The 27,678-nt window shown below is 45.3% G+C and overlaps 2 protein-coding genes across 11 annotated transcripts in view; both read right to left on the bottom strand.

The window, feature by feature from the left end:
• MAP7D3 (MAP7 domain containing 3) overlaps positions 1-27,678 on the bottom strand; it is a 37,000-nt gene extending 9,322 nt beyond the window's left edge. For 3 of the 10 annotated variants that reach the window (XM_087877599.1, XM_087877600.1, XM_087877598.1), the window contains exons 1-12: positions 27,356-27,678; positions 19,666-19,761; positions 19,036-19,116; positions 16,350-16,513; positions 14,703-14,814; positions 12,779-12,880; positions 10,979-11,077; positions 9,620-9,709; positions 8,510-8,632; positions 7,048-7,160; positions 5,970-6,100; positions 4,422-4,648 (exon numbers count right to left, since the gene is read on the bottom strand). In XM_087877599.1, coding sequence (XP_087733725.1) covers positions 4,422-4,648; positions 5,970-6,100; positions 7,048-7,160; positions 8,510-8,632; positions 9,620-9,709; positions 10,979-11,077; positions 12,779-12,880; positions 14,703-14,814; positions 16,350-16,513; positions 19,036-19,116; positions 19,666-19,761; positions 27,356-27,440 — 1,423 coding nt within the window. In that variant the 5' untranslated portion in view covers positions 27,441-27,678. Of the gene's footprint in view, positions 1-4,421; positions 4,649-5,969; positions 6,101-7,047; positions 7,161-8,509; positions 8,633-9,619; positions 9,710-10,978; positions 11,078-12,778; positions 12,881-14,067; positions 14,089-14,702; positions 14,815-16,349; positions 16,514-19,035; positions 19,117-19,665; positions 19,762-27,355 lie in introns of all 10 variants that reach the window. The other 7 variants (XM_034441634.3, XM_034441636.3, XM_087877602.1 and 4 more) reach the window with 4 other exon arrangements.
• LOC148112240 (uncharacterized) lies at positions 578-3,696 on the bottom strand. The gene has a single exon (XM_087877607.1). The coding sequence runs from the start codon at positions 1,675-1,677 to the stop codon at positions 1,153-1,155; it is 525 nt and encodes a 174-aa protein (XP_087733733.1). The 5' UTR covers positions 1,678-3,696; the 3' UTR covers positions 578-1,152.

Here is a 27,678-nt window from a genome sequence, read left to right as displayed (position 1 = left end):
CAGCTCCACAGTTGATAGGGCTTCCGGTTAGGACAGGTAGAGGAAAAAGGACGCCGTGCTAGGAGGAGACTCTATGGTGGGGGAACTGGACTTCCTGTCAGCTCCAGAATTGAATGGGGGGGGGGGGCTTCCGGTTAGGACCTTTGTGGCTCTTGGAGTGTTTAAGGTTGCCGACTCCTGCTCTAAACTTTGTTCTATTTTGGGGCGAGGAGGTTCCTGAATCACAAAACAATCCAGAGGGAAGTCAACATTTGTGCTTGTGATAAGGCCTTCTTGATTTGGTCGGCATTCTCCTCTGGCCACCGATTTCCCATTCTTCTTCAACGATCTGCCTTTTTAATAGCTCTAAAGCAGGGGTGTGTCCAACCTTGGCAACTTTTAAGTCTTGTGGACTTTTAACTCCCAGAATTCCCCAGCTGGCCCTCCCTAAACCAGTCTCTCTCTCTCTCTCTCTCTCTGTAGCAATAAATAAATAAATACGATTCCACATCCTCAATTAAAAGACCTCCCCATTCACTCATTCATTCATTCATTCTTTACAGATTTGAAGCAATAAACACGGCTTCGTGTGATGCTCTTTTTGTTCCTTGACCCCGAATACAAATTAACCCAAGCGAACACGCATACAAACACGGGACAAATGAAAAAGCTGCAGGTTAAGCGTTTGGTGGAAAAGTACGAATGCCCCCACGAGGACTGCAACGATTCTAAAATCCTCCAGATTTTGCTCGAGATAAATAAAAGATCACCCCAAGGGGTTTAATATTTATGTACCCTTGTGTTGGTTTATCTTTAAAATAAAAATGACTGCTCTACTATATTGCAAGAGACCGTTTATTGCAAAAAAAGAGAGAGCGGAGATACTCCAATAAATAAATAAATAGATAAATATCTAAATAGGGAGATGCTCCTTTTAGCTCGGTCTTTCCTACTGCCTCATTTTCTGCAGATGAAGAGAAGGGCAGGGATTAATGGAGGGGTGAAGTGTTACTTTAGTCACCTGTAGGTCTAGGGTGAAGCTGTGGGCTGAGGACAGGGGAATGGGTGTGGGGAAAAAACCCCCTCTGAAGTTTCTGCCTTCAAAGCAGAATTATTATTACCCTGGGCCTAAATGGAGCTTGAACTGGCAAGCAGCTAAGCCTTCCGTTTGGCTTAATCCGAGTCGTCCTGCTCATTCGCGGAAGAATAGTCTGGGATGGGCGGGGCCCCAAAGTGATAGGAGAGGTTGGCCAGGTGAGTGTTTAGCACCCTGAGCTCCTGGCTGATGTTATCCACGCTGCACCGCATGGTCTGGAAAGTGTGCAGCAGCTTATTCAGGACGTAGGGGTCGGTGGTCACCGTCATGGGCCGGTGGGAGAGATTCTTCCGGCAGAAAGGAGGGGGAGGCGGTAGCCGGTAGGGCGAGCCGGGCTGGCGTGGATACGGGAAGCTAATGCAATGGAGGGGGCTGAGTCTGCCTGCGTCGCCGTGCCTGTTGGCTTCTATCACAAAATTAGGAGGGGAGCCCTTGGCAGACACGGGACTCCCCGAGTTCGGCGTGCTAGGAACGCAAGGCGGGAAGATGCAGGGGGAAGACCCCTGGCCCGGGAAGTTAGCCCGGGGAGGGCTGGGGTTGGCGCCGTTCAGGGAGTGAGAGGAGACCCCCAGGCGCGACATGGGATCGTAGCCGAATAGCATCCTTCTGCCGAGAGAGGAGGCCGTCGGGACATCGTGAGAGCAGAAGGACGGCGCGGCAGGAGACGAGGGACTGAAGACGCAAGGTGGCAATTCAGGAAGGAAGGTGAAGGAGGCCGGTGACTCTGCAAAGGAAAACACGGGGGGGCTGAAGCCAGGGGCTGCTCAGGCTGCCCACGGGCCTGTTTAACGCTTAGCTCGCTCTACGGGGCTAGACCTACGAGCGTTAAGGGGAGGACGAGTGGGACTCAGCAGCTAGGAAGGGATCCCGGGGCCTGCTTAAAGCGATAGTTAGTCCTCGGCCTAACGACCAAACTTGAGTCCAAAATTTCTGTCGCCAAGTTAGATGTTTGTTACGTGAGTTTTGTCCCGGTTTACAACCTTGTTGGCCGCAAAGGTTACGTGAATCCCTGCAGTTGTTAAGTTAATCAGAGCCTTGGTGGCACAGTGGTTAGAATGCAGTATTTCAGGCTAACTCTGCCCACTGTCTGGAGTTCGATCCTGACCAGCTCAAGGTGGACTCAGCCTTCCGTCCTTCCGAGATTGGTAAAATGAGGACCCAGACTGTTGGGGGCAAGGTGCTGACATTGTAAGCTGCTTAGAGACGGATGTAAAGCAGTGTGAAGCAGTATATAAGTCTAAATGCCATTGCTAATGCTAACTCTGCCCACTGCCAGCAGTTCGATCCTGACTGGCTCCAGGTGAACTCAGCCTTCCGTCCATCTGAGGTCATTAAAATGAGGACCGAGAGGCAACAGGCTGACTCTGTAAACTGCTTAGAGAGGGCTGTAAAGCACTGTGAAATGGTATATAAATCTAAGTGCTATTGCTAACTCTGCCGACTGCCGGCAGTTCGATCCTGACTGGCTCAAGGTGGACTTAGCCTTCCATCCTTCTGAGGACGTTAAAATGAGGACCCAGATTGTTGGGGGCCACAGGCTGACTCTGTAAACCACTTAAGAGATGGCTGTGAAGCAGTATATAAGTCTAAGTGCTCTTGCTAGTAACATGGTTGTTAAGTGAATCTGGCTTCCCCATCGACTTTGCTTGTCAGAAGGTCGCAAACGGGGGATCATGTGACCTCAGGACACGGCAACCGTCATAAGTGTGAGACAGCTGTCAAGCATCCGAATATAAATCATGCGACCGTGGGAATGCTGCCACGGCCGTAAGGGTGAAAAACGATCCTAAATGCCATTGTAACTTTGAATTGTCACTGAATGAACCGTTGTAAGTCAAGGACTCCCTGTAGGGCAGGGGCAGCAACCTCTCGCCGCATGCACGTGGCCCCGGCTGAGCCACCGATTCACCTGGCGCTCTTGGTGAAAGGATGCTGCCAAGGGTGGCCTGGATTAGACCCTTTTTGGTGTGAGCTTCCCCAGGGAAGTGGGGGGGGAGTGCCTCCTTTTCAGGACGGGAGGGGTAAAGGATGGGGAGGGGGGGGTTGGATGATGCCAGCTGGGGAATTCTGTTTTTTTTTTAAAAAAAAACAAGTTTTATTGGTTCCCCCCCTCCCCCACATTTTTTTTGAACAGAGTATTGACCATATCTTATCTTATACAATTAATCAAATTCAAATACATTTTACTCAATTACAGTTTTTGGCAAAAATCTTTTTTTCCCCTTTTCTTTTATCACGTCTCAATGTTTCTATGCTTGCTTACATAAACAACATCTTCATTTGCCCTTAAATTCTAATTATTGCTATTTATTCATATTTGTTCTCTTTTATTCTTTAAACAATTCATTCTTTTATCTTAATATCTTTATATTTGTTCGGGGTTGCCTTTCTTCCATTTCATCTTTTTTTATTGTACAGCAATCTTTCTCCTCAAACCTACCACTTCTCTCTTTTCTTTCCTTCTTACTTTCTCTTCTCCTCTTCTTCTCCTCCCTACTTCCCCTTCCTTTCTCCTCCTCCTCCTCTCTTCCTCCCTCTCTTACCCTCACTCTACTCTAATTTCTCTTTCCGTCCTTCCTCCCTCTCTCTCCTTCCTTCGTCCATCTCTCTTCTCCTTCCTTCATCCCTCTCTATTGCTGTATTCATTTTCAATTTTATATTTTCCACTATGGAGTCCAGGCAACCCCAGCTGGGGAATTCTGGGAGTTGAAGTCCACGTGGCCAAAGCTGAGAAACACGGCTCTATTATTGAGCGCAACATGGGAAACAGACCGGTACTAAGACAGATTCAGAAATGGTGACCAGGAAGGGGGGGGCATGTCATCCTTAAAAAGAAATGTATATTTACTTATTTGTTTTACATTTCACCAGGATGGATTTGATTTAAATCAAGTCGATTTACATCATAATTTTTAAAGAGCAACTGTCATCTCTGTCCCGCAGCAGCTCCTCCTCTGACCCGCTGTTGACTCAGCGACAGCCCCAATATTGCAGAATATATAAATCCTCATGCTACATAACTAAGCTCCATCTCATTCTGAATAAACTAAATTATGAATGTACCTTAAATAGAAAACTATCTTTAGATTTTTACTCCAAAAGCATTAAATTTGATTTTAAAAAAAAATCCGATTTAAATTTTAAAAAAATCCGATTTATTTTTTTAAAAAACGTCAATTTTTATACACACTGCATTTCTCTTTTCTAAACCACCCGCCTCCCTCAAAGAAAGACCCTGGGCTGACTCTGTAAACCGCTTAAGAGATGTGGCTGTGAAGCAGTATAGAGGTCTAAATGCTATTGCTAGTAACACGGGTGTTGAGAATATTAAGAGTTCTTTTTTTACCTTCTTTGGCTTTAGACGGCCCTGCGGGCAATTCTTTCTCCGAGGGAGCCCCGGTGGCTCCCTGCTCCTGAGGGGCTGCACTGCTCTCCATCTCGCTCTTCTTTTTGGTGACGCCGAGGACATTCGGGGTGAGGGGCGGGCGCTGAATCGGGGCAGGTTTAGAGGCCGCCATGGGTGAGGATGGCCGCTGCCGCGAGACATTCAGGGAAGACGGCTGCGGCCTGCGTCTGCCGAGAGAGGGGGAGTGATTAGGAGGGGCTTGAAAGGCCAAAAAATGCGTTGACCCAATGCTTGACCCTTCATAAACCGCCTTCGTAGATACTGGACTTCCTTGTTTTTTTCTTCGAAGACGTTTCGCTTCTCATCCAAGAAGCTTCTTCAGCTCTGAGTGGATAGTTGGGAAAGGAAGGATTTATACTCCTTGCAGACAGCTGGTCATTTGCATCTTTTTAGAGGGTCGTTGAGGCCACTTGGAGGTTTATCTCAGGGTCCCCTGAATAGTGCAAATGGGAACTGTTGAAAGGATTGTGTTGTAGACTGTGTTGGGTCTTTCAACAGTTCCCAGAAGGCTCCACACCCATTTGTGACACTCAGGTGATCCTGAGGACACAGGTAATCTGCTACCTGGAGACCCTTGGCCAAGAGGTGACTGGACTTTCTGGTTTTTCTTTGAAGATGTTTTTCTTCTCATCCAAGAAGCTTCTTCAGCTCTGAGTGGATGGTTGGGAAAGGAAGGATTTATACTCCTTGCAGACAGCTGGTCATTTGGATCCTTTTAGACCAGGAGTCACCAAACTTTTGGACCTCAGGGACCACTAAATTCTTAATTTTAAATCCCACAGACCACTAATATGCATTTTTTGAAAATGATAAATAGTATTTAGTGAAATATTTAAAAAATGCAAATAATTTTTCTGTGGACCACCAAAATTTTCTCACGGACCACCAGTGGTTCGCGGACTACCAGTTGGTGACCGCTGTTTTAGATGGTCGTTGACGCTGCTTGGAGGTTTGTCTGTGTCCTCAGGATCACCTGAGTGGTGCAAATGGGTGTGGAGCCTTCCATTCCAGTCAGAGCTGAAGAAGCTTCTTGGATGAGAAGCAAAACGTCTTCGAAGAAAAAACAGGAAGTCCAGTTGCCTCTTGAAAAAGCACCTTTGGGACAACTGTGACCTGAAGGACTGAGACTCTCCATAGACCTCTAAAGTCCTTCTGTCTTTAGGGAGAGAACATGAAATCAAGAGGAAAAATAGGTTTCTTGAAAGTCTCTTGGGGTTCCTCAGGAGGACCAAGTAGGTGCAAGAATTAAGAAGAAGCTTCCTGACAGTGGGGACAATTGACCAGTGGAGCGGCTTTTGCCTTCAGAAGTTATGGGTGCTCCATCACTGGAGGTTTTCCATTTGTCTGGAATGTTCTAGGGTCTCCTGCTTGAGTAGGGGGTTGGACTAGAAGACCTCTAAGATCCCTTCCAGTTCTATTCTGACTGACTGACTGGTTTTATCCTGAGCACAATGGAGGAAAAGCAGAGATTCCGAACGGGATAGAAACCTTATTGTTGCTGGAGAAGGAGGGAATTTCCCCACGTTCCCGGGCGAGACCGAGCGCCTAGAGCTGGGCAGAGAAGGTGAAGGAGCTCTCCTCCCTGTGGAAGACGGGGACTGCTTTGCTGGCTCAGGTTTCTTGGAAAAGAACAGAGAGAGAGAGAGAGAAAGAGAGAGAGAGATTCTGTCACATCACCGGTTTTCTCTTGAGAGAGACACTGCAGAGCTTCAGCTAACGAATAAATAAAACAGAATAAATTCCACTCTGTTGGATAGAAACATCTCCACATCTGACATGGTGAAAAATGAGACCCAGCTCTTTTAATTCACATTTATAGGGAGGTGAAAGGGAGATACGAGTTCTAGACTATCTGAAAAATACATTGAATTGCAGAAAAGCTGGTCAGAAACAGAAGGATTGTCAGTGAATCTTGGTTTTAAAAGAGGTAAGGTAAAGGTTCCCCTCGCACATACGTGCTAGTCATTCCTGACTCTAGGGGGCGGTGCTCATCTCCGTTTCAAAGCCGAAGAGCCAGCGCTGTCCGAAGACGTCTCCGTGGTCATGTGGCCGGCATGACTCAACGCCAAAGGCGCACGGAACGCTGTTCCCTTCCCACCAAAGGTGGTCCCTAAAAAACTTGCATTTCTTATGTGCTTTTGAATGGCTAGGTTGGCAGAAGCTGGGAGAAGTAACGGGAGCTCATCCTGTTACGCGGCACTAGGGATTCGAACTGCTGAACCACCGACCTTTTGATCAACAAGCTCAGCGTCTTAGCCACTGAGCCATCACATCCTTTTTAAGAGGTAGAATATGGCTTTTTAAACCTCTGCAATAGTCATCATTCAAGCCACCACGTCAATGCCAAAAATGTTACAAGCAAGACCCCCCCCTTTAATACTTTAATTGTACCCTTTATCTCATCACTACAAGTGCTACACAGCAAAAGCAAGGGGGAGTAACTGAAGCCATCCTATCAAAAGAATTGGGGGTGGGTGGGAGGGAAGTCTCCATTATCCGTGGGGCTCGTCCTGGTGCTATCACTGAAGCTGAAATCAGCAGCCGGCCACTCAAAAGGTGGACTTACCTGTGCAGATTCCGAGGAGACGTGTTCCGAGGAGGAAGCAGCCCCCTTCAATCGGTCTGTGCTGCGACTACGTAATGGCACTTTGGGGAGGTGGGCTGGGAAGGTGGTGGAAGCTGAACAAGGACAGAGGGGAGAATCTATCAACAGCCGAGAATATTTGCAGCTCAGGATTGAGCCGTGGAGTCCTTGGTGCTCTCTGAGTTTGGTGGGTTTTTGTTTTTTTTTGCTGATTTTATTTTATTTTATTTTATTTTTTATTTTATTTCCAATTTATATACCGCCCTTCTCCCTGAGGACTCAGGGCGGTGTACAGCCAGAATTAAGAACATGAAATACAAATATTAAAAACAATTAAAATATATATAAATTTGGCCCAAAAATTAAAAATCACAAACCAATTAAAACATTTAAAAATTTCTTCTTAAGCCTTAAGAGGACTGTGGAGTCCTTGGTGCTCTCTGAGTTTGGTTGGGGGGGGGGGGTTTCCAGATGTTTCATGACCCAACTAGGTAACACCATCAGTGCTAGAACCCCTTCTAGCACTGATAATGTTACCTACTTAGGTCATGAGATGTCTGCAACAGAACCACCAAGCTCAGAGCACCAAGGACCACACAGTCCTCCTCCTCCTCTGCAAACTCCACTCCCTTCTACCACTGATGGTGTTACCAAGTAAGTAACTTGGTAAGTAAACCCACCAAGCTTAGAGAGCAACAAGGACCCCACAGAATTCATCAAGTCAAGAAGCTGATAGGCCATAAAATGGCTTTCGTTGCCACGCTTGATTTAAAGTCTTTACAGGCACGTGTAAAAAAGTATTTCAAGTTGGCTGCTCTTGAAGGCATCTCCAGGTAGAAAGCAGACACCCCTCCACCCCCAAAATCTGCCTCAAATCTTCAAAGCTCCTGATGGGGCAAATTCAGGAGATTTGATATCTGGGGGAGGGGGCAGAACTGATTCCGTCCCCATTTCTACTGGTGGCAAAACACCCAACAAGGCTGTCCAGGTTCCAATGGATGCCCTAATTAAATCATGAGTCTCGGAGCCAAGCTTCAAAATAAATCCAGTTATTTATTAGTAGCTTCATGTCGGCCAGCTCTGACCCTACGTAATTTACACTCCAATGATGACCCTGTTTCTCCCTCCCCCCAGGGCGTGTCATCAATCACATTCGCCAACAGAGCAATTTCGCAGGTTGTAGAAGTCACTCCCCTCCGGCTGCTGCAGGTAACCCTGGGATACAGCCTTGAGAGAGATAAGTGTGGAATGTGCATCTGTCTTTGGCTACTGTGCAGTTTCACTGGTTTCCCATCCCCCCACGGCCTATGGCAACTCGAGAGCAGGACGGGGATGCTTTGCAAGTTGACAAAGGCAAGGTTAGAATAGATCAGTAGATCCCATCTGGTTCCACTCCTAAACAACCCCAGCAGCCCTGCCATACTGGATGGCTCCGGGCTGTTACCTGCGGGATCTTTGCCCTCAGCGGACAAGGTGGCTGCGCTCTTACTCCTGGCTAGAGAGGCCTGGGTGGGGGCGAGCAGGCGACTGACGGAGGTGTTCTCCAAGGGGCTGGCCAAACGGCGAGCTGCAGGACGGGAAGCAACGAAGTAGGAGTCAACAAGGAGTCTCCAAGGAGAGCAAGATGGAGGACACTTTTGGATGAAAGGCTGTCCACACCAGGGAGAAGGCTTAGGACGTGTCTCATCACGAGACACAAGTTTAATAAATCAATGAAAATAGGACCCAAATTCCAGAGCTAAGACCAGTCTGCTGAAGCCTACACACGCTCGCCAAAATCAGAAGTCAGATAGCGCCTTAACAACTAACCCAGTTAGTCAGAAAAAGCGCGACCAGACTTCTGATTTCTTGAAACCAAGAGACTAACCTGGTCTCTCTGTCCAATCCACCTCACAAGGTTGTCGTTGTGGGGTAAAGAGGAGGAGGATAGAGTACTACTTGTGTTTGCTGCCTTTTGTTTATCAAAAGAATAAAGGCGGGATCAAAATAAGTAAAATTAGGCACTACAAAGAACAGCACCCTTGCCAAGAGCTGCCTACAAGGCACAAGGTCTTATTAAGTAGAACTTCATTGTCACTGTACGTGTATACACAGTATGCCCGTACAACGAAATTCACATAACACCCAAAGACCAGGTCCAACACACATAACAACCCCCAAACACACCCCCACCCACCACAAATTCCCCGCCCCTAAACCACCCAAACATCCACACAACAGACCAAGTAATGCTGTCCAACAGCTCACTGATGGTGGCCCTTTAGTTCATTGTTGAGTGCAATTATAACTCTGGGATAAAAACTATTATTATTAAAATAATATTTTTTCTTATTATAAATAAATTTCCTTATTAAAAAGGAAAAAAAGAGAATTAAAAGGCAGTGCCAGACAAGGAACAATAGATGGAAACTTGTCAAGGAGAGATTCAACCTGGAAACAAGGAGAAATTTTCTGACAGTGAGAACAATCAACTTGGAACAGAAGTTGCTCACGAATAACAAGGGCAGTTTGCAACAACTTTTTGAAATCACGAACTGAGTCAATTCTTAGCTACCTGCTTTTTCTTCTTTCTGCACGTTTTCTATTTCGGGAAGTTTATTGCTCACTCTGCTCAGCGATGAACTCCGCTTCTTCTCTGGTTCTCCTAGAGCCCAAAACACACGGATTATTTTCAAACTGCGGCTCGGGCTGACTTGGATGTTCACAATTTCAGGAGATCATCAAAAGCATCTTTTCGTCAGACCGAATGACAGCAACAATCCTGCCTTACAACCTACTTGTTCTGCTCGCCAACTACAAGTTTGAAAGAAATGCACCCAGTATTTACTTCTTGGATTGGTTATCCTCAAGTATCAAGGGCGGAATAAAGGCTAATTTAAATCAACGGTCTTACAATATAGGAAATCCTTGACATATGACCAAAATTTTAGCCCAAAATCTCTGTTGCTAAGAGAGTTTTGGCAGAGTTTTGTTCCGTTTTATGACCCTTATCTGCCCAGATGTTTAGCGATTCACCGCAGTTGTTAAAAGTGAATCATGTGGTCCTTAAGAAAACTTGGCTTCCCGCATGGATTCTGCTTGTCAGAAGCTGGCTGGGAAAGTCACCAATGAACTTGTGACAACGAAACTGTCATAATCACATGCCAAACTTCTGAATTTTGAATATGTGAATTCTGGGAATTGAAGTCCATACATCTAAAAGTTGCCAAGGTTGAGAAATCCGGGTTTAAGGCAAATCACAAACTTCAACTCAAGTGAAACCCAGAGCACAGGTGCAGTGATGAGACCACCGGCCCAAATAGCAATAGCACTTAGACTTATATACCACTTCACGGTGCTTTCACATCTCTCTCTAAACGGTTTACGGAGTCAGCTTATTGCTCCCAACAATCTGGGTCCTCGTTTTACCGATCTCAGAAGGACGGAAGGCTGAGTCAACCTTGAGCCTGGTGAGATTTGAGCTGCCAAATTGCCAGGCAGCCGGCAATCAGCAGAAGTAGCCTGCAGTACTGCACTCTGACCACTGCACCACTGTGGCTCATTTTAGCCCAGAATGCATGCTTTTGTATTACAACCATGTAATGATTTGTAAAGGAGCTTAATGAAAACAAAAATTAGTAGAAACCCAAATGAGATCTAAGGAAAGTTTGCACGGTTTTACAGAATAATTTTTAAGCCACTTGTGCAGGTTGGATACAACTAAGATGGCCCAAACTGAACTCTGGATTAACCCTTCCTCTGGAAGCAAAGATTCCTACACAGTTTGCATTTATTTTGATAACCCTATTTATATACAGGTAGTCCTCGACTTACAACCACAAGCCCAAAATTTCTGACGTTAAATGAAAGCGTCAATGAAAGAATTCTCGTTAAATCAAAATAATTTTTATCTCAAAATGCTGGTTTGCTGCACCTTTCTGCTCTCCTTGCGAAGCGTTGGTTAGCCCTTGCTCAGAACTCACAGAACTTTTGTTATTCAGTCTGTTTAGGGATGAACTCCGTTTAGCTGTTCCTGCAAGGAAAATTTTTTTAAAAAATTTTTTTATTTATTTGTCAAACATGTATAAGATAACATATATAAGTAAGTATAAACATGATTATGAATACAGGAAATAGATACGAATAAATGGGGACAGTAGGACAGGGACGGAAGGCACGCTGGTGCACTTATGCACACCCCTTACAGGAATGGGGTGAGATCAACAGTAGACAGTCTAAGGTTAAAGTTTTGGGGGTTTGGGGAAGAAACCACAGAGTCAGGTGGTGCATTCCAGGCATTGACCATCTCCGTTGCTGAAGTCTGCAATCGAGTTTGGAGCGGTTTACCTTGAGTTTGTATCTATTGTTTGCCCGTGTATTATTGCGGTTGAAGCTGAAGTAGTCATTGTCAGGTAGGACATTGTGGCAGATAATTTTATGTCCAATGCTTAGGTCAGACTGAAGTTGGCATAGTTCTAAGTTGTCTAAGCCCAAAATTTCAAGCCTGGTGGCATAAGGTATTCTGTTGCGAGCAGATATATATATCTATATATCTATGTAAAAAGTTAAAATCTCGGGTGTTTTCCCGCGTCATTAAAAGTCTGTTAATTGAAATACTTAAAATCCTGGGTAAAATCCCACCTTAAAATCCTCCAAAATCCCAACAAAACACTTTGTAAGGTCTTTTGAGACTCTGGCTAAAATCCTAACCAACACTTTAAAAGTTTTCTTTTTGGCAACGTTTCGACAAGCTCTCTAACTTGTCATCATCGGGCCCCTACTTTCAATTTAGAAGCTCTATATCTATATCTATATCTGTATCTGTATCTGTATCTATCTGTATCTGTATCCATCCATCTATCTATCATCTATCTATATGAATCGTTAGCTTGGCAAATATCAATCAGGCGGTATCAAGGAAGGAGATTCTTTAGGACAGAGAGACATTAATCCCTCTGCTCAATGGGAATTAAGAGTCCCGATGACCCCACAGTGATGAGACCACCAGGCCCAAATGCGTGCTTCTCTATTAAAACCAGGCCTATTTTCTTCTTGACGATTGGTAAAAGAGCTTAATTTAAAAAATAAAAAAAAAATTAGAAGAAACCAAATTGAGATCTAAAGAAAATTTGAACAATTTCATGGAATAATTTTTAAGCCAGGCTGGGCACAACTAAGATGCAGAAACTGAACTCCCTTTAATTAATCCAGAGAGCAGTTAATTCCTAGGTTTATATTAGGCAAACCCATTGAGCTCAGCCCATAAAAAGTGGGCTCGCTCGAAGATTTGATGCAGCACCATGGGCCTTGGGGTTCATAAAAAAAAATCTCTTCTTTACTAATGTACACTTGAGGTGCTTTGACTGCACAAAGCAGACCAATTGCGCCAGACCAATTTCTCCAATACAGATAGTCCTCGACGTACGACTGCAACCGAGCCCATGTCACTAAGCGAGACATTTGCTAAGCGAGCTTTGCCCCGTTTTTGCGACTTTTCTTGCCGGGTTTGTTAAGTGAATTGCTGGCTCTTTGGCTTTTTGCAGTATCCTTCCCCTGCCACGCCCACCAAGCCACACCACACCCACAGAACCAGTAGTAAAAAAAGTTAAGATTTCACCATTGCTGTGAGAGCTCACTGGATTAACAAAAGGGGCAGAAGGGATTTAGAGGGTAACTTTTAGGAGTTCCGTGGCTTGGAAGGAAGGACTGTGGGTCTTGGGAGTCCACTCCTTACCTACGCTGGGAGAATTGAGAAGTGCTGCGGAGGACGAGAGGCGTTTGTGGAGGGCCGTTTCAGGCTGTTTGAGGTTCAGCGCCGACGCAGAGCGCTTGCTGGCTGAAGGAACAAATGATAATTTTAGTATTCTGACAAAGCCTTCTTGGCCAGGAGACAGGTAGATGGATGATAGATGGATGTGACAGACAGACAGGGAGACCGACAGATCTAGTAATGCTTCTGAATGTCTTTAAATTGTGATGAATGTCCAGGTGACTTTTTAACACACGGAAGTCTCTCCCATTTTACAGCATTTTGTTAAATGTTCCTAGCAGGAATCACAGGCTAGATCAGAGGCAAGTAACTTAGTATTGCTAAGTATTTTAGACAATCCCTTGCCCACAAGCATTACAGGTAGTCCTTGACTTATGATCAGGGAAAAAGCGATTTACGGTCTCGTGCTTATGACCGTTGCACCGCGATCGCAATTTGGATGTTTATATTTGCAACTGGCTGCTACATCCTGCCATCATTTGTGTTTTGCAAATCTCCCCCCCAACCCCCCCCCACCCCCGTCTCTAGCAAAACAAAATGTCCATCGGGGAAGTTGGATTTGCTCGACTGTCACATCTGCGTAACAGTTGTGGTTAACTTGCTTCTAGCCATGGTTAAAAAGGGTGACAAAGTCAGGTCTGGCCATGACTCGACTTATAACCATACCAATTTACAACAGAAATTCTGATCTCAAGTCAAGGATTGCCTGTAGCTGTGTTAATTAGGATCTAGCATTAATTAGGATTAGAAGCCTGAAGGTTTCCTGGAATAGAGTTTATAGAGAAAGGATAGAAAAGGAGAATTTTTTTCTTTGGAAGACCAGATTGCCTGATTATCAAAAGAACTGAAAGGCATGCCTGTTGGTATAAAATTATCCTTTAAAATTGTGTACAATTATCTTTCTAGGACAGGTAAACAGGTTAACAAGCATCACAGCACAAGGACAGCAGCAGTTCTAAAACACGACACCGTGCAAAAAATTTAAAGACAAATATATCCCTGGATTAAACCAGCCATCGACATAGAAAGGTCAGAGGTCAGATCCCCAGAATGTCTCTGGGGCAAACTGAACACCTGAGCATTGCAGAAAAGCAGTTTTGCTTTGAGAATAGTAGCAGCAGCAGCAAACTTCTTCTAAAATTGCCCATTCCGAAATTCTCAAAGCAAAGGATGCTTTGGAGGAGGGAGGGGGGGGGTTTAAATTAATTAAAATAAAAGCAGACAAGCAGGCAGATCATTCCAAGGGAACCCACCTTCAGCTACAGCTGGGGCTTCTGTGGAAGAAAAACGGATAGGTTCATGTCACAAATTTATCGCAGCTCTCTTCAAAGAAAGAGATAAGAGATGGGGCACGTGGTTGTCTTAAAATGGTTAGCAACCGGAGGGAAGTTAATTGTCCTGGCGTTTAAAAGGCGTCATAGTGTTTGACTATGTAATATTGAATTCGATTCCTCCCAGTGTGCCAAGACCAAACACTCTGTCTCAGCATTCCCCAACCCAAGAGAAGAGAATATTTGGAGCTCAAGGTTAAAGATCCTTGGTACTCTCCGAGCTTGATTTTCTTGCAGACATTTCATGATCCAGCATCATCAATGCTAGTTTGCAAATCCCACCCTCCTTCTAGCACTGATGATGTTACCTAGTTTGGTAGTGAAATGCCTGCAAGAAAATAAACCACCTCAGAGAACGCTAAGGACCCCCCAGTCCTCTTCCTCCTCCCTACAAATCCCACTCCCTTCTAGCATTGAGGATGTCCGCAAGAAAATAACCAAGCTCAGAGAGCGCCAAGGACCCCCCAATTCCCCAACCTGGCATGCTCAAAACATGTTAATGTCTGAATCTTAGCGCATTCCAGTTGGACATCCTGGAGTCCAAGGGAGGGACTCACCTGCCTTCCCGCTGGTGTCTGTCACCGACCCGCTCCATGACCACCGTTTCTGCCGCGTATCCAACCGCTGGCTGCGTTCCAATGTTCGATGGACCACCGCTTCGTAATGCACCTATAGATCAAACCGTCGGGGGGATTAGTTTGCAAGGACTTATTGCTGCCTGCAGCAAAGCAGGAGCTGATTATTCACCAGCTTTTACAGGACTTTAAGTCACTAATTGGAATGCAAGACCAGCTGAAGACCAGAGACCCCGATTAGCCGTAATCTTGGTGATAAACAGGATTTTGTGCTAAGATGCACATGTTCAGCTGCTATGTGGCAGGAGGGCTTGGCAGATTAGCAAACCTACTTCTGTGCTTTCTGTAAATTCAGTGTGTTTATCAGGCATGGCCATTTTAAGATGTTTGGACTTCAACTCCCAGAATTCCCCAGCCAGCCATGCTGGGAGTTGGAAGTCCAAACATCTTAAAATGGCCATGCTGGAGAAACGCTGGTATAATTTCTTGCATTAGTACCGTACGATGGTTCCATATATAAATTTATTCTCCTCAGCCTGACAAGATTATTATTAGCAGGTGCATTGGGGGGGGGAGGGGGGGGGAAGAGATTTCACTTCCAAATGCAGATTTGTCCAGAATACTTAAATTGTTCAGAATTGGTTCTATTTTAAAGGAACGCTAAAGCGCAAAGACTCTCATACAAAAATCTGACATAGTTGGGAAAAAGCATTAGGCTAATTCAGTCACAAATCAGATGGATTTCCGCTTTACAGGACTCCCTTCTGCGCCCCGAGTGAAAACAATTCACGGAGAAATTTTCAACCACCAAGTTTTTAGGAAATGCCACTGATTGGCCGAGGAAAGAAAATATGGCTTGCAACCTTTGATGCAAGTCAAATATGAGAACATACAGGAAATCCTCATACAGGCTCCCTCTTTCAAATCTGCCTGCAAATCTTCCCCAGGCCAGGCAAATAATTGCTCACACCACTGCATTTTTGTCGTCGTGTCAGTGGAAACTTTTAGTCACCTAATATGACCAAGAACCACAGGCTGCCCGATACTGCCTCTCACCAAACGGTCTTGTTGAACGATTAAAGTCATCCTCTCCTTTTCACGACCCCATAATCCCTTGCAGGGTAGAGCCTGGGCAACTGAATGGAGCTGAGTGTTTTAATGGCCGGATGCCCTTCCTGTCGCCAATGAGGAGTTTTGTTCAGCAGATTAGATTCTCAACGTGCCCAGAGAGAGAAATATCGGCCTCTACCCAGGATCGAACTCACCGCCTCCTGATTGTGAGGCGAGAGCTCCATCTCTAGGCCACACCGCACCGCTCATGTTGAATGATTGAAGTGGTCAGTTAAAAATCACCCACAGAAATGCCGCAGAAGTGGGAACGGATCGATGAAAACTAGGGGAAACTAGGTGAAAAAATGGGCACAAGTCACTTTTTTCAGGACCAAATGGTCACTGAACGAACTCTTGTAAGTCGAGGACTACCTGTCAGGGAAACTGATACAAATGCAGAATGGACCAGGGAGACACTGGAAATAATGACAGCGAGGTCATTATTCATTGTCCCAGCTACAAGCACAAGGCCGGTGCTGACCCTCCCTTAGAAACATCAACATTAAGCTGTAACGCTACTTTTTCCTCTTCGATCTTCTGTTTCCTCTTCTGCTCCACCGCGGCTCTTCTCTGCTGCTCTTTCAGCTTCTGCTCCTTCAGCCGCTTTTGCTTCTCTTCTATCTGCTTTTCGTACTGCAGCTTCGCTTTCTTCTCCTTCTCCAGTATCTGCGTTTCTTTGGCAGCTGCAAAATTCACCAAACAGGACAGAAAAGTGAAATACTAGGGAACTCAGAAAGGGGGGAGGAATGTGTTATGCTGGCAATTGCAAAAATCCGAGGTTTATAGAATCAGAGAGAGAAAGAGAAACACAGAGAAACAGAGACAGAAAGAGAGTCAGAAATAGAAAGACAGAAACACACAGAAAGACACAAAGAGACAGAAATAGAAAGACAAACACAAAGAGAAAGAGACAGAAAGAAAAAGAGAGACAAAGAGACACAGAGAGAAGTATAGAGACAGACAGACAGACAGACAGAGACAGAAAGAGAGAAACAGAGAGACAAAGAGAGACAGCGACAGAGAGAGAGAATATCACACTGATCAGATTTTGTATGTTCAACCACCTCCATCTGGAGCCAAGCCTTGCCAGGATCCACCTTATCTGCTTGAGGTCAAGGAAAAACAGAGAAAAGAGGAAGCATCAAGCGCCTCATTTTACGCCAAGGATGCATTTTTACTATAAGCCAAAACCGCAAATCCTGATAAGTGCCTCTCTTTGCAGAGCGATAGGAAGGAAATACGCTTTTCTGCGTGGAATGGAGTGGTGCAGAACTGAAGAAGCAGGAAGCCAAACTGTCTGGATCTGGTCTCACAAACAGATCCTCCTTCCGGGGGCGGGGGGGGGGGATTAAACCCTTGAAGGGAATATTCAGGCTGCTGGCAGTCCAAGTGTTGGTTGGTTAACCTTCCATGAACCCCTAAACCTCATAGAGGCCTTCTTGGCCTATGGACAAAGAATTAGCTACCATGGGCTGTGATATTAGTTGCTGCAGGTTAGGAAACAGAAACCTTCAGATGTTGTGGGTACTTCATCACTGGGGTTTTTTTTTTAAAGAAGAGACTGGACAGCCATCTGTCAGAAATGGTATAGGGTCTCCTGCTTGAGCAGAGGGTTGGACTAGAAGACCTCCAAGGTCCCTTCCAGCTCTATTCTGATTAATCTGCCTCTGACACAACAGTAGAGAAGACTCCGGACATGGGTGTTTATTTTCAGCTCAGCTCAACCTGGGATTTTCCAGAACGGATGGAATTGTTTTTTTCCCGAAATTCTCCGCTAATGTGGCCGGAGGCAATTCTAAAGAATTGCAGTCGCAACGACAGAAAGAATGGGGGAAGACTAGCTCACAAAAGACACCTGGGGCCATTTGGGTTGCTCCATCACTCCTGCTTACCCTCCAGCAGGAGAGGAGAAAATATATTTCAACAGGTTTCTTAAAAAGCGTTTTTTGGGTCACTTGCAGGAAGTTTAAAACAACAACAACAATTAAGCACACGAGTTTAGTCCCAAATCTCCCACTGGAATGGGAAGAAATTTGTTGCTGGCATCTGGAACATGGCAATCCGGGAAGAGCACTCTGCACATGGCAGGAACCATGTGATCAGTCAAAGCTCTGCTTAGCCTTGGATCTGGAGTGTCAGTCTTTAAGGAGACCAAGCGTGTTTCGAAAGCTCCTCTTTGCGACGGGAACAATCACCAACCCGCTCTTGAAAATCGAAGCCTCAACCTTTGTACTGAGTCCCACCTCCTTCTAGCACTGATGATGTTACCTAATTGGGTCATGAAATGTCTGCAAGAAAATTCAGAGAGCACCAAGGAACCCACAGTCCTCTTCCTCCTCCCACCCCCTTCTGGCACTGATGATGTTACCTAGTTGGGCCTTCCTGATCTTCCAATGAAGGATGGAAGTGGCTTTCTCAGCCCAAGATGCTTTAATTTGCAACCCCTCCAACCAATATTGACATCGGAATAAAACTATTCTTCCGGTTTGTTACTTCACGCTGCTCTGGTTCTTAGCTTAACAAGGCGTTAAAAAAAATGTTTGAAAATGCAAAAGACGGAATGCACCCAGCAATGCATAATTTGAATGAAAGGCGCTTTAGGAACATTTTGCCAAATAGACTGTACATTTAGAACTGTGTTTGCACATCCGCATGTGTGCAAGACTTTTAACAAACCATCCTAGGAAGTCGGAAAGGAGGAGACAAATGCCTGCGAATTGAAATACATCACAGAAAGCCTATCCTTTGCACCAACACCAGCTGCCTCAGCCACAAATCCACGCAATTCAATACAGGTAATGCTCGACTTATGACCATAACCGAGCCCCCAATTTCTGTTGCTAAGTGAGACATCTGTTAAGGGAGAGAAAGGAATCCATGCCACCCATGGTGAGAATTCTCAGGCGGCTTTTCAGTTAAGGGTCCATCAGCTGCTCCAAATGCAGGCTTCGGATATTTACAGCCGAGCCCAAACTTCCGTGGCTAAGTGAGACATTTGTTAAGCGACTTTCGCCCCATTTTACGACCTTCCTTGCCACTTTTGTTAAGTGAATCACTGCAGTTGTTAAGTTAGCAACGCGGCTGTTCAGCGAATCTGGCTTCCCCACTAACGTTGCTTGTCAGGACGTCGTTCAAAGGGGATCTTGTGACCCTGGGACACCGCGACTGACATAAATGCAAGTCAGTTGACTGAGTTGGATCATACCATGCTGTTTCTCCCGCTCTTCTCGACGTTCCCGAGCGAGCCTCTGCCTTTCTTCTGATTTCAAAAGAGAACCATCCAGCACTGCAAGAGAGAGAGAGAGAGAGAAATTCAAACGTTTAGCACAAAGGTCTTCAAACTTGGCAGCTTTAAGACTATGCTGGCTGGAGAATTCTGGGAGTTGAACTCCACAAGTCTTAAAGCTGCCAAGTTTGGGGACCCCTGGACTTTAGCACATTGGATGGATTTGGAGGAACAAGGGATCATTTCCTACAAAAGACACACCTCCACCTCCGTGCACAAAAGACAGCACATTCATGTTCAACATATACATGATGCTCAACACGAATGGCTGTGTTTCAACGTACTTTCTAACTCACTGCAGGAAATCTTAATTCACTTATTTTCATGCATTACACATCGCTATTAAAAGGGCGCACACCGGTATTCTTATTTCCCAGATTACAAGGGGATGCTTTTCCTGGCCTGGCACTGGAGACTTTCATTCATCTAATTTCTGATTTTACTTTTTTTTAAAGATAAGAATGGCACATTTTGAGCTGCATGCAAAGATCTGCCCCCCAAGGTCAAAATACAGAATTGTCATACGAAAAACACAATTTTTTTTTTTACCTGGTTTTACTTTTGTACTTATTGGGGCCTGGAGTGAAACAGTGCTAACCCCACCTTGGTTTCTTCTTTCTTCGGCTAATGCTTGGGCCGCAGCAACTGTTAAGAAAAATACGCCTGGTTGAAACAAATCCGTAATTCACATAACCGTTGTCCTCTGGATTACACTACCCAAATCTTGATTTTTGTAGAGGAAACTCTCTCAAAATCCAGAGTTTATGGCCAGTAGTTCCACTGTCTCTGAACTGTGGCTAGTCTTTCGAATCAATCTTGATCAAAAAATTAAGACTTATTGCTTATTGATTACTTATTACTATTATTCTTCTCTTCCTTACTAGTATCTATCTCTTCCCACTTATTGCTATAACCATGTGCTTGTATCTTTCAATTTATATTGTCTTTGTTTCCTAGTACAATTTGATAGCTTATTAGTAACCTTGACTATCACTAAGTGTTGGATCTTTTTATTCTTGATGAATGTATTTTATTCTCCTTATGTACACTGAGAGCATATGCACCTAAGACACATTCCTTGTGTGTCCAATCACACTTGGCCAATAAAGAATTCTATTCTATTCTATTGATTCTATTGAAAGACAATCTCATAATACAATGGCTTCTTTTAAACAGCAGTTCTGGAAACACCGAATATATCACAATATATATATATATACACTATATAGATACACCCACCTATCCTTTTTTTTTCATTCCTGGGTCACCTTTGGGAAGTTTGCTACAAAATCCACATCTGTGTTGTATTATGTACCCAAGCATTCAGGACTAAAAACCTTGTGTAGTGGTCCACACTCAAAAAAAGACACCCCCCCCTGTATGAAATTAGGAAGAGCAATGAACTGAGTTCACGCTCCATCTGTTTTTAAGATTCCTATTTCAAATCAAGCGTTCCAACTTCACTCCCAGTATAGAGTCCAAACATAAAACAGCTGCACGACACTGGGAGATTAAATTACAAGTTTCAATCAATTAAAAGAGGTGGTAATAATGGACAAGGGAAATATGCAAGCAGAGTGGAAAAACCCTGTTTGAAATTTTGAGGATCCAGGATGCAACACGGAGCAGATAATCAGAGACTGGTTTCTGCTTTTCCTAGATTTTCACATTTGCCAAGTAACTGGAGAGCTTTAAATCAGGGGTGTCCCACCATGGAAACTTCAAGACTTGTGGACTTCAACTCCCAGATTTCTGGCTGGCTGGGGAATTCTGGGAGTTAAAATCCACAGGTCTTAAAAATTCCCAAGGACAGCATTGTTTTAAGTGAATTCCCTTTCCAGATTTGCCTTTGTCCAGAGGAGGAAATTCATTAAACTTCTGTTAAAACAAAGAGAGGGGAAGTAAAACAGCTTGCATTTTCATACCAAGTTCCTTTGTGGAGGCACAAAGAGAGCGAAAAGGTACCCACTAAAACAATACCGCTTGTTTGAAGAGACCAAAATAAGCCCAACCAAAATAAATCTTGCTCACAAAACTTCCTTTAAAAGTCTGCAAAGCGACTGCATTATTTCAAGTCACGATATTGAACTCAGACGTCTATTAATGTTAAGTTTTTAAACAAAAAGTTCGCAATGCGTATCCGGTTGAGAGTTTTGCGAAGTGCACTATATCCACTCGTGGTCATTTCATGTATTCGATGCAAATTTTTACAACGCCACCAGTATTGAAATGCCAAGTAACCGGTAATGATAAAAACTACTGGTTCAGGCAAACTGGTAGTAAAAAAAAATGCTTTAAAAAGGTAAAAAAAAGGTTCCAATGATCACAGCTGTGCCGTGCGATCATCGGAAACTTTTTTTTTTTTTTACTTTTTAAAAGCATTTTTTACTACCTATTCGCCCGAACCGGTAGTAAAAAATTCTTTTAAAAAGTAAAAAAAAAAAGAAGTTGGCCACGCCCACCCAATCACATGATCCCCACCAAGCCACACCCACCAAGCTACGCTCATAGAACCAGTAACAACCAATTTTACATTTCACCACAGTTCCTTTTCATCATCCTCTCACTTTGTTTTACTTCCCTGGGCTCAGGATGTGGAAGTGGGTTGTCTTCCTCTCACCCCACTTACAGGAAAACCCACCGAAACCTTTTTCTTAAGGGATGTTTGTTCTCCAGTGTCCAGGCACACCACTTGCTGAATGTGCCTGGCTCCACTACCCCAACCCCAAAACCTTGTGACAATAGAGGCCAGCACTGCATATCACAACCACTCTGAGGCCACTCTGCAGCCACAACTCCATATCTCCCAAGAGAGACACACTCAATAATGCTTCTATTATGTACCATGCATTTTAACCCCTGATCCTCTTGTTCCTTGATAAGCCCGTTTCCCTTATGTCAGGCAATATAACATTACAGTTCAAACCGTGATTGCGGTTTAACTTTTCGTGCTGCTTCTTCAAGAATGACGAATAGAATAGGAATAGGAATAGAATAGGAATAGACTAGACTAGCGGATTTGGAAGGGTCCTTGGAGGTCTTCTAGTCCAACCCCCTGCTCAGGCAGAAAACCCTATACCAGTGATGGCTAAACTTTTAATCGCGTGCCAGGAGGGGGAGGACGAGGTGTATGTGTCGTGTGCGTGCATGCCATACCCATATTTCTATGCACCCCGCCTTCGCGCATGCGCCCCCCCACACTCCTGGTACCCAATGGCCCAGTAGGCCCGTTTTTCTTTCTCACCTGGCTCCAGGGCCTCTCCAGGAGTCTGGAAAGGGCGAAAATAGCCGGATGTTGTCAAACGGTCCATTTTCGGCCTCTGGAAGACCTCCAAGGGGGTGGGGAAGGCTGTTTTCGCCCTTCCCAGACTCCTAGAGAGGCCCTGGAGCCAGGTGAGAAAGAAAAACAGGCCTTCCCCACCCCCCACACCCTCCGGAGGCAGGAAGCAGCCTGTTTCCCTACTTCTGGTGGGCCCAGACGACCCGAAAATCAGCTGGCGTGCCGGAACTAAGCTTGCGTGCCCACTGATATGGCTACATGTGCCACCTGTGGCACGCGTGCCATAGGTTTGCCATCACAGCCCTATACCATTTCAGACAAATGGTTGTCCAATCTCTTCTTAAAAACTTCCAGTGTTGGAGCATTCACAACTTCTGGAGACAAGTTCTTCCACTGGTTAATTGTTCTAACTTTCAAATTTCTCCTTAGTTCTAAGTTGCTTCTCTCCTTGATCAGTTTCCACCCATTGCTTCTTGTCCTGCCTTCAGGTGCTTTGGAGAATAGCTTGACTCCCTCTTCTTTGGGGCAGCCCGAGATATTGGAAGACTGCTATCATGTCTCCCCTAGTCCTTCTTTTCATTAAACTAGACATAGCCAGTTCCTGCAACCGTTCTTCATATGTTTTAGCCTCCAGTCCCCTAATCCTCTTTGTTGCTCTTCTCTGCACTCTTTCTAGAGTCTCAACATCGTTTTTTTTTTACATCTTTTTTTTATATCGTGGCAACCAAAACTGGATGCAGGATTCCAAGTGGGGCCTTACCGAGGCATAACAAAGAAATAGGAATGAAATGAAATAGGAATATCTATACTGAGACATACTTCTACGCCCATTGGACATGGGTGAGTCTCCCGATTGACAGGAGGATCTTGCTGGAAGCTTATTCACAATTTAACAGGGGCTATTTATTCAAGAAAGATAAAATAATTGTTTTTGGCTAGCTGCAGTGTAAAACCTGCAGTTACCTCCCCTTAGGCTTATAAGCCATCTTCTAGAATCATTTGCAGTTTGCTTGCAAAGTTGAGACGTTTGAGCAATGGAATAAACACGGCATCTGCTTCAATTCCATCCTACACGAATAGGCAGTAACCGGTATGAGAACCAAAAGGCTCTACCCTACATTATTTCACTCTGCAACTATTAATGAAATAATAAAAAAAGACCCCAGGATAACCAAGCCAGAACTTTTTCATCACACGCAGTTTCGCCGAAGACTTCATGGAAATAATATCAACCCCCTCCCCATTTCTCACCGGAGACACAAAAAAGAAAAGAAAAATTTCCAATTTGTCGTCTGTCGCCAAGATTTTCCAGCCTTTGAAAAGAAGGGCTGGACTCAATTTAAGTCTGAAGGCAGGAATAAAACCACAATGGAGACACAACCATCTGCTCTTAAGACTGAGCTCCCTGTTTGGGAGATGGGAGTAAAACCCTGACACCTTAATTCAATTAGGGGTAAGCAGTGGCGGCAGCCTTTCCATCGCACAATTAACAAGTATTACAGCAAGATTAATAAGCTGATCAGAAGGCAGAACGGTAGCCTTAAGGAAAAACCTTGCCCCCGCACGTTAGCATCCTTTCAGCTAGGTGTTACAGGATGCGGCCCTCTCCTGTACAGGTAGTCCTCGGCTTACAACCACAATTGAGCCCCAAATTTCAGTTAAGTGAGACATTTAAGAGTTTGCCCCACTGTACGACCTTTCTTGCCACGGTTGATAAGTGAATCACTGCAATTGACAAGTTAGTTAACCCGGCTGTTAAGCGAATTGGCTTCCCCATCGATTTTGCTAAGTTCCTTTTTTCCCGTGCTGTTGTTAACTTTGAATGGGCACTAAACGAACTGTTGTTAAGTCGAGGACTATCTGTATTTAGGTGGAAATGTACAGGGCTGCGCACTGGATTTGAAAGCGAAAAGATGCTTCAGGGCGCGTATTGGATCTCTCAAAGCCACACCTATCCTGGAAGGGCTCATCCCTCTTCCACGCTGCCCTGGGATTGCTAGAAGCCATTTAAAAGAATAAATAAATAAAGAACTACACGTAGGTGTGATGTTTGTAACTCCACGTGTTCTGAAGCACCTTTTCCCTTCCCTTAGATGCCAAGTATTATTGCACAACCCAAATCATCACCGTCTCAGCGATCAGAAAGTCTTGACAGATGTATTCTTTCAATAGTTTCCTTTTCAAGACATCTAAATTTGGGCAATTTGCACATCCTGGCCACAGCCAAAGCAAAGCTTCAAAAAAAAGAAAAAAGAAAAAAAAGAAAAAAAAGACGGCTAGATATTTTCTGATCAAAATATGTCACTCAGGTGATTATGCCCCGTGCCTGAAGTGAGAAGGTGCCTCACAGGGTTAAAGACGCTTGCAAACTAAGATCGGAGTCTGATCTTCCAGGAAATCAGGGCTGCAGCAAGAAAAGGAATTGTTCAGCAACTCCACATTAATTGATTAGCAAACAGGAATTCTGCTTTAATCAGGCAGGAATTAAACTGTATCCCAAAGCTGCAATTTCTAAACAAGCCTGGAAAATCAGAAATAATCCAGAAATGCAGGTGGGGGAGAAGAGAGGTTGTACATAGCTTATCTATCATCTATCAATCTATCAATCTATCAATCTATCTATCTATCTATCTATCTATCTATCTATCTATCTATCTATCATCTATCTAATCTATCTGATAGATGAGAGAAATGATAGATGAGAGAAATAGTATCTATCATCTATCTATCTATCTATCTATCTATCTATCTATCATTTATCTATCTAATCTATCTGATAGAAATGATAGATGAGAAATAGTATCTATCTATCATCTACCTATCTAATCTATCTGATAGATAAAATGATAAAATGAGATAAATAGTATCTATCTATCATCTATCTATCTATCTATCTATCTATCTGATAGATGAGAGAAATGATAGATAAGAAATAGTATCTATCATCTATCATCTATCTATCTATCTATCTATCTATCTATCATTTATCTAATCTATCTGATAGATGAGAGAAATGATAGATGAGAAATAGTATCTATCATCTATCTATCTATCTATCTATCTATCTATCTATCTATCTATCTATCATCTATCGTTTCTCTATCATCCATCCATCATTTCTCTCTCTTTCATTTTTCATATCTATCTATCATCTATCATTTCTCTCCTATCATCCATCCATCCATCCATTTCTCTCTCTCTCTATCATTTCTCATCTGTCTGTCTGTCTGTCTGTTTTTCTGTCTGCAGCAGAGAAAAAAGAGTGGATGCAAACAGATTTCCAGATGCTTTTTTTTTTCCAAGCCAAGGATATTTGGGGCAGAGTGGAAGGATTAAACGGTAAGACCTCCAGATCTCCTCTGGATCTCCTCAAAACGCAAAGGTTTCTTTTGTCCGCAAAATAAAGGGAAGGAAAGTGGAGGGGCGGAGGGAGGGAGAGAGGGAGGCCAGGCGGAAGAGGAGGCCCTTCAAGCCAAGAAAAAGGGAACCTCCAGCATTTTGCATGGGGGGGGGGGAGAATAAGAGAGCTGAGAAATGAGGTTGGGAAAGAGGAAAGAGGGAGGGGGATGAATGGGTTGGGGGGGTTGGAAGGGATGAAGGGGGTGGGAGAGAGAGAGCCCTGAATTTGGGGTAAGGGATCGGAGGTTTCCTGGGATGATAAAATAGAGGAAAAATTAGGATAAATGAGTATAAGGGGTGGGGTTGCAGGGGTGGAAAAGGTCTTTCAATGGGGAAAAGGCAGGGAAAAAAGGGCGAAAACGGGTGGGATGAAAAGGAAGGTGTCAAATTAAGGTACTTGGGACCCCCCATGAGCCTCTCCTAAGCCAGCCTCCCAGACATGTCTTACTACCAGCCCCATCAGGCACTCCAGAGACCCAGGCCCCTCGATCCTATCTCAGAAAGAGACCCCTCCTCAGGATTTGTGGAGACATCTGTCCACAATCCCCCTCAGACTCACCACCTCCAGCAGGGCTCAATTACAACCCCCCCACAGGGGCCTAACAGGATGATGGGTCCTGTAGTCCAGCCGCTTGGACTCCAGAAAGACCCATGACCGCCCACCCATCCTATCCCGGATAGATTCCCCCCCACAAGCCTTGTGGAGGCCACAACCCACTCCTGCAAGCCAGGCTGAATTACACCCCACCCCTTGCCCTCAAGGATGATGGGTCCTGTAGTCCAGCCGCTTGGACTCCACAAAGATTCATACCCCCTCCATCCTATCTCAAATAGAGCCCCCCCCCGGAAAGCCTTGTGGAAGTATCTGCCCACAGCCACCACAAGCCAGGCTGAATTACACCCCACCCACCCCTAAGGATGATGGTTCCTGTAGTCCAGCCGCTTGGACTCCAAAAAGACCCATAATTTCCCCATCCTATCCAATAGAGCCCCTCCCCCAGGCCTTATGCCCACAGTCCCCCCCATGAAGCCAGGCTGAATTACACCCCCCCCCGCTCCCAAGGATGATGGTTCCTGTAGTCCAGCCACTTGGGACTCCAAAAAGACCCATAATTCCACTATCCTATCCATAGAACCACTTCCCCAGGCTTTATGGAGGCCTCTGCCCACAGTCCCCCCCCTCACATCAAGCCAGGCTGAATTACACCCCACACCCAAGGATGATGGGTCCTGTAGTCCAGTCACTTGGGACTCCTAAAAAGACCCATAATCCCCCATCCTATCCAATAGAGCCCCTCCCCCAGGCCTTATGGAGGCCTCTGCCCACAGTCCCCCCATGAAGCCGGCCTGAATTACACCCCCTCCCTCTCCCCCAAGGATGATGGGTCCTGTAGTCAAGGCCGGGTCAGAGGAACCCAGATTGGTCCAGGGGGGTTAATGGGGGGGAGGGGAGGCTGAGGGGATGCGAAGGGGGAGGGGACCACCCCAATTAGGAAGGGGAGAAGAGAGTTTGAGGGGGTAAAATTGGGGGGAGACTGGGGGGGGCGGGGGGGGTCTCACCCATCTGCTCCCGCAGCCCCTTCAGGGTCGAGGGAGGCGGCGTGAGGACCCCGGGAGGCGCCCCTCCGCCGCTCCCCTCCGCCATCTTCGCCCCCGAGAGGCGGACCGGAGCCTCGTTCGCTCCACACGAACGGCACAAATTCCCCCGCCGGCGCCGCCGCCGCCTCAGGCCGGTGGCGCGGAACTGCCGAAGGGACGCGGGGACGGCGGCGGGCGCGACGGCGCAGGCGCGGCACGAGGCCACGCCCCGGAGCCCTTTCTCTGAGGAGGGGGGAGCGGAGGAGGATGGTGATGAGGAGAGCGCATGCGCCCACCCGCCGTTC

Source organism: Pantherophis guttatus, chromosome 12 (genome assembly GCF_059756535.1).
Source record: "Pantherophis guttatus breed Tessera chromosome 12, ASM5975653v1, whole genome shotgun sequence".
In the NCBI taxonomy this organism is placed as follows: domain Eukaryota; kingdom Metazoa; phylum Chordata; class Lepidosauria; order Squamata; family Colubridae; genus Pantherophis; species Pantherophis guttatus.
The sequence above is the reverse complement of the archived record's forward strand: the minus strand, read 5'-3'. Positions and strand labels throughout refer to the sequence as shown.

What these genes read in the sequence shown, in the direction of transcription:
- LOC148112240 (XM_087877607.1), bottom strand. Translation starts at nt 1,677, where the DNA reads ATGCTATTCGGCTACGATCCCATGTCGCGCCTGGGGGTCTCCTCTCAC.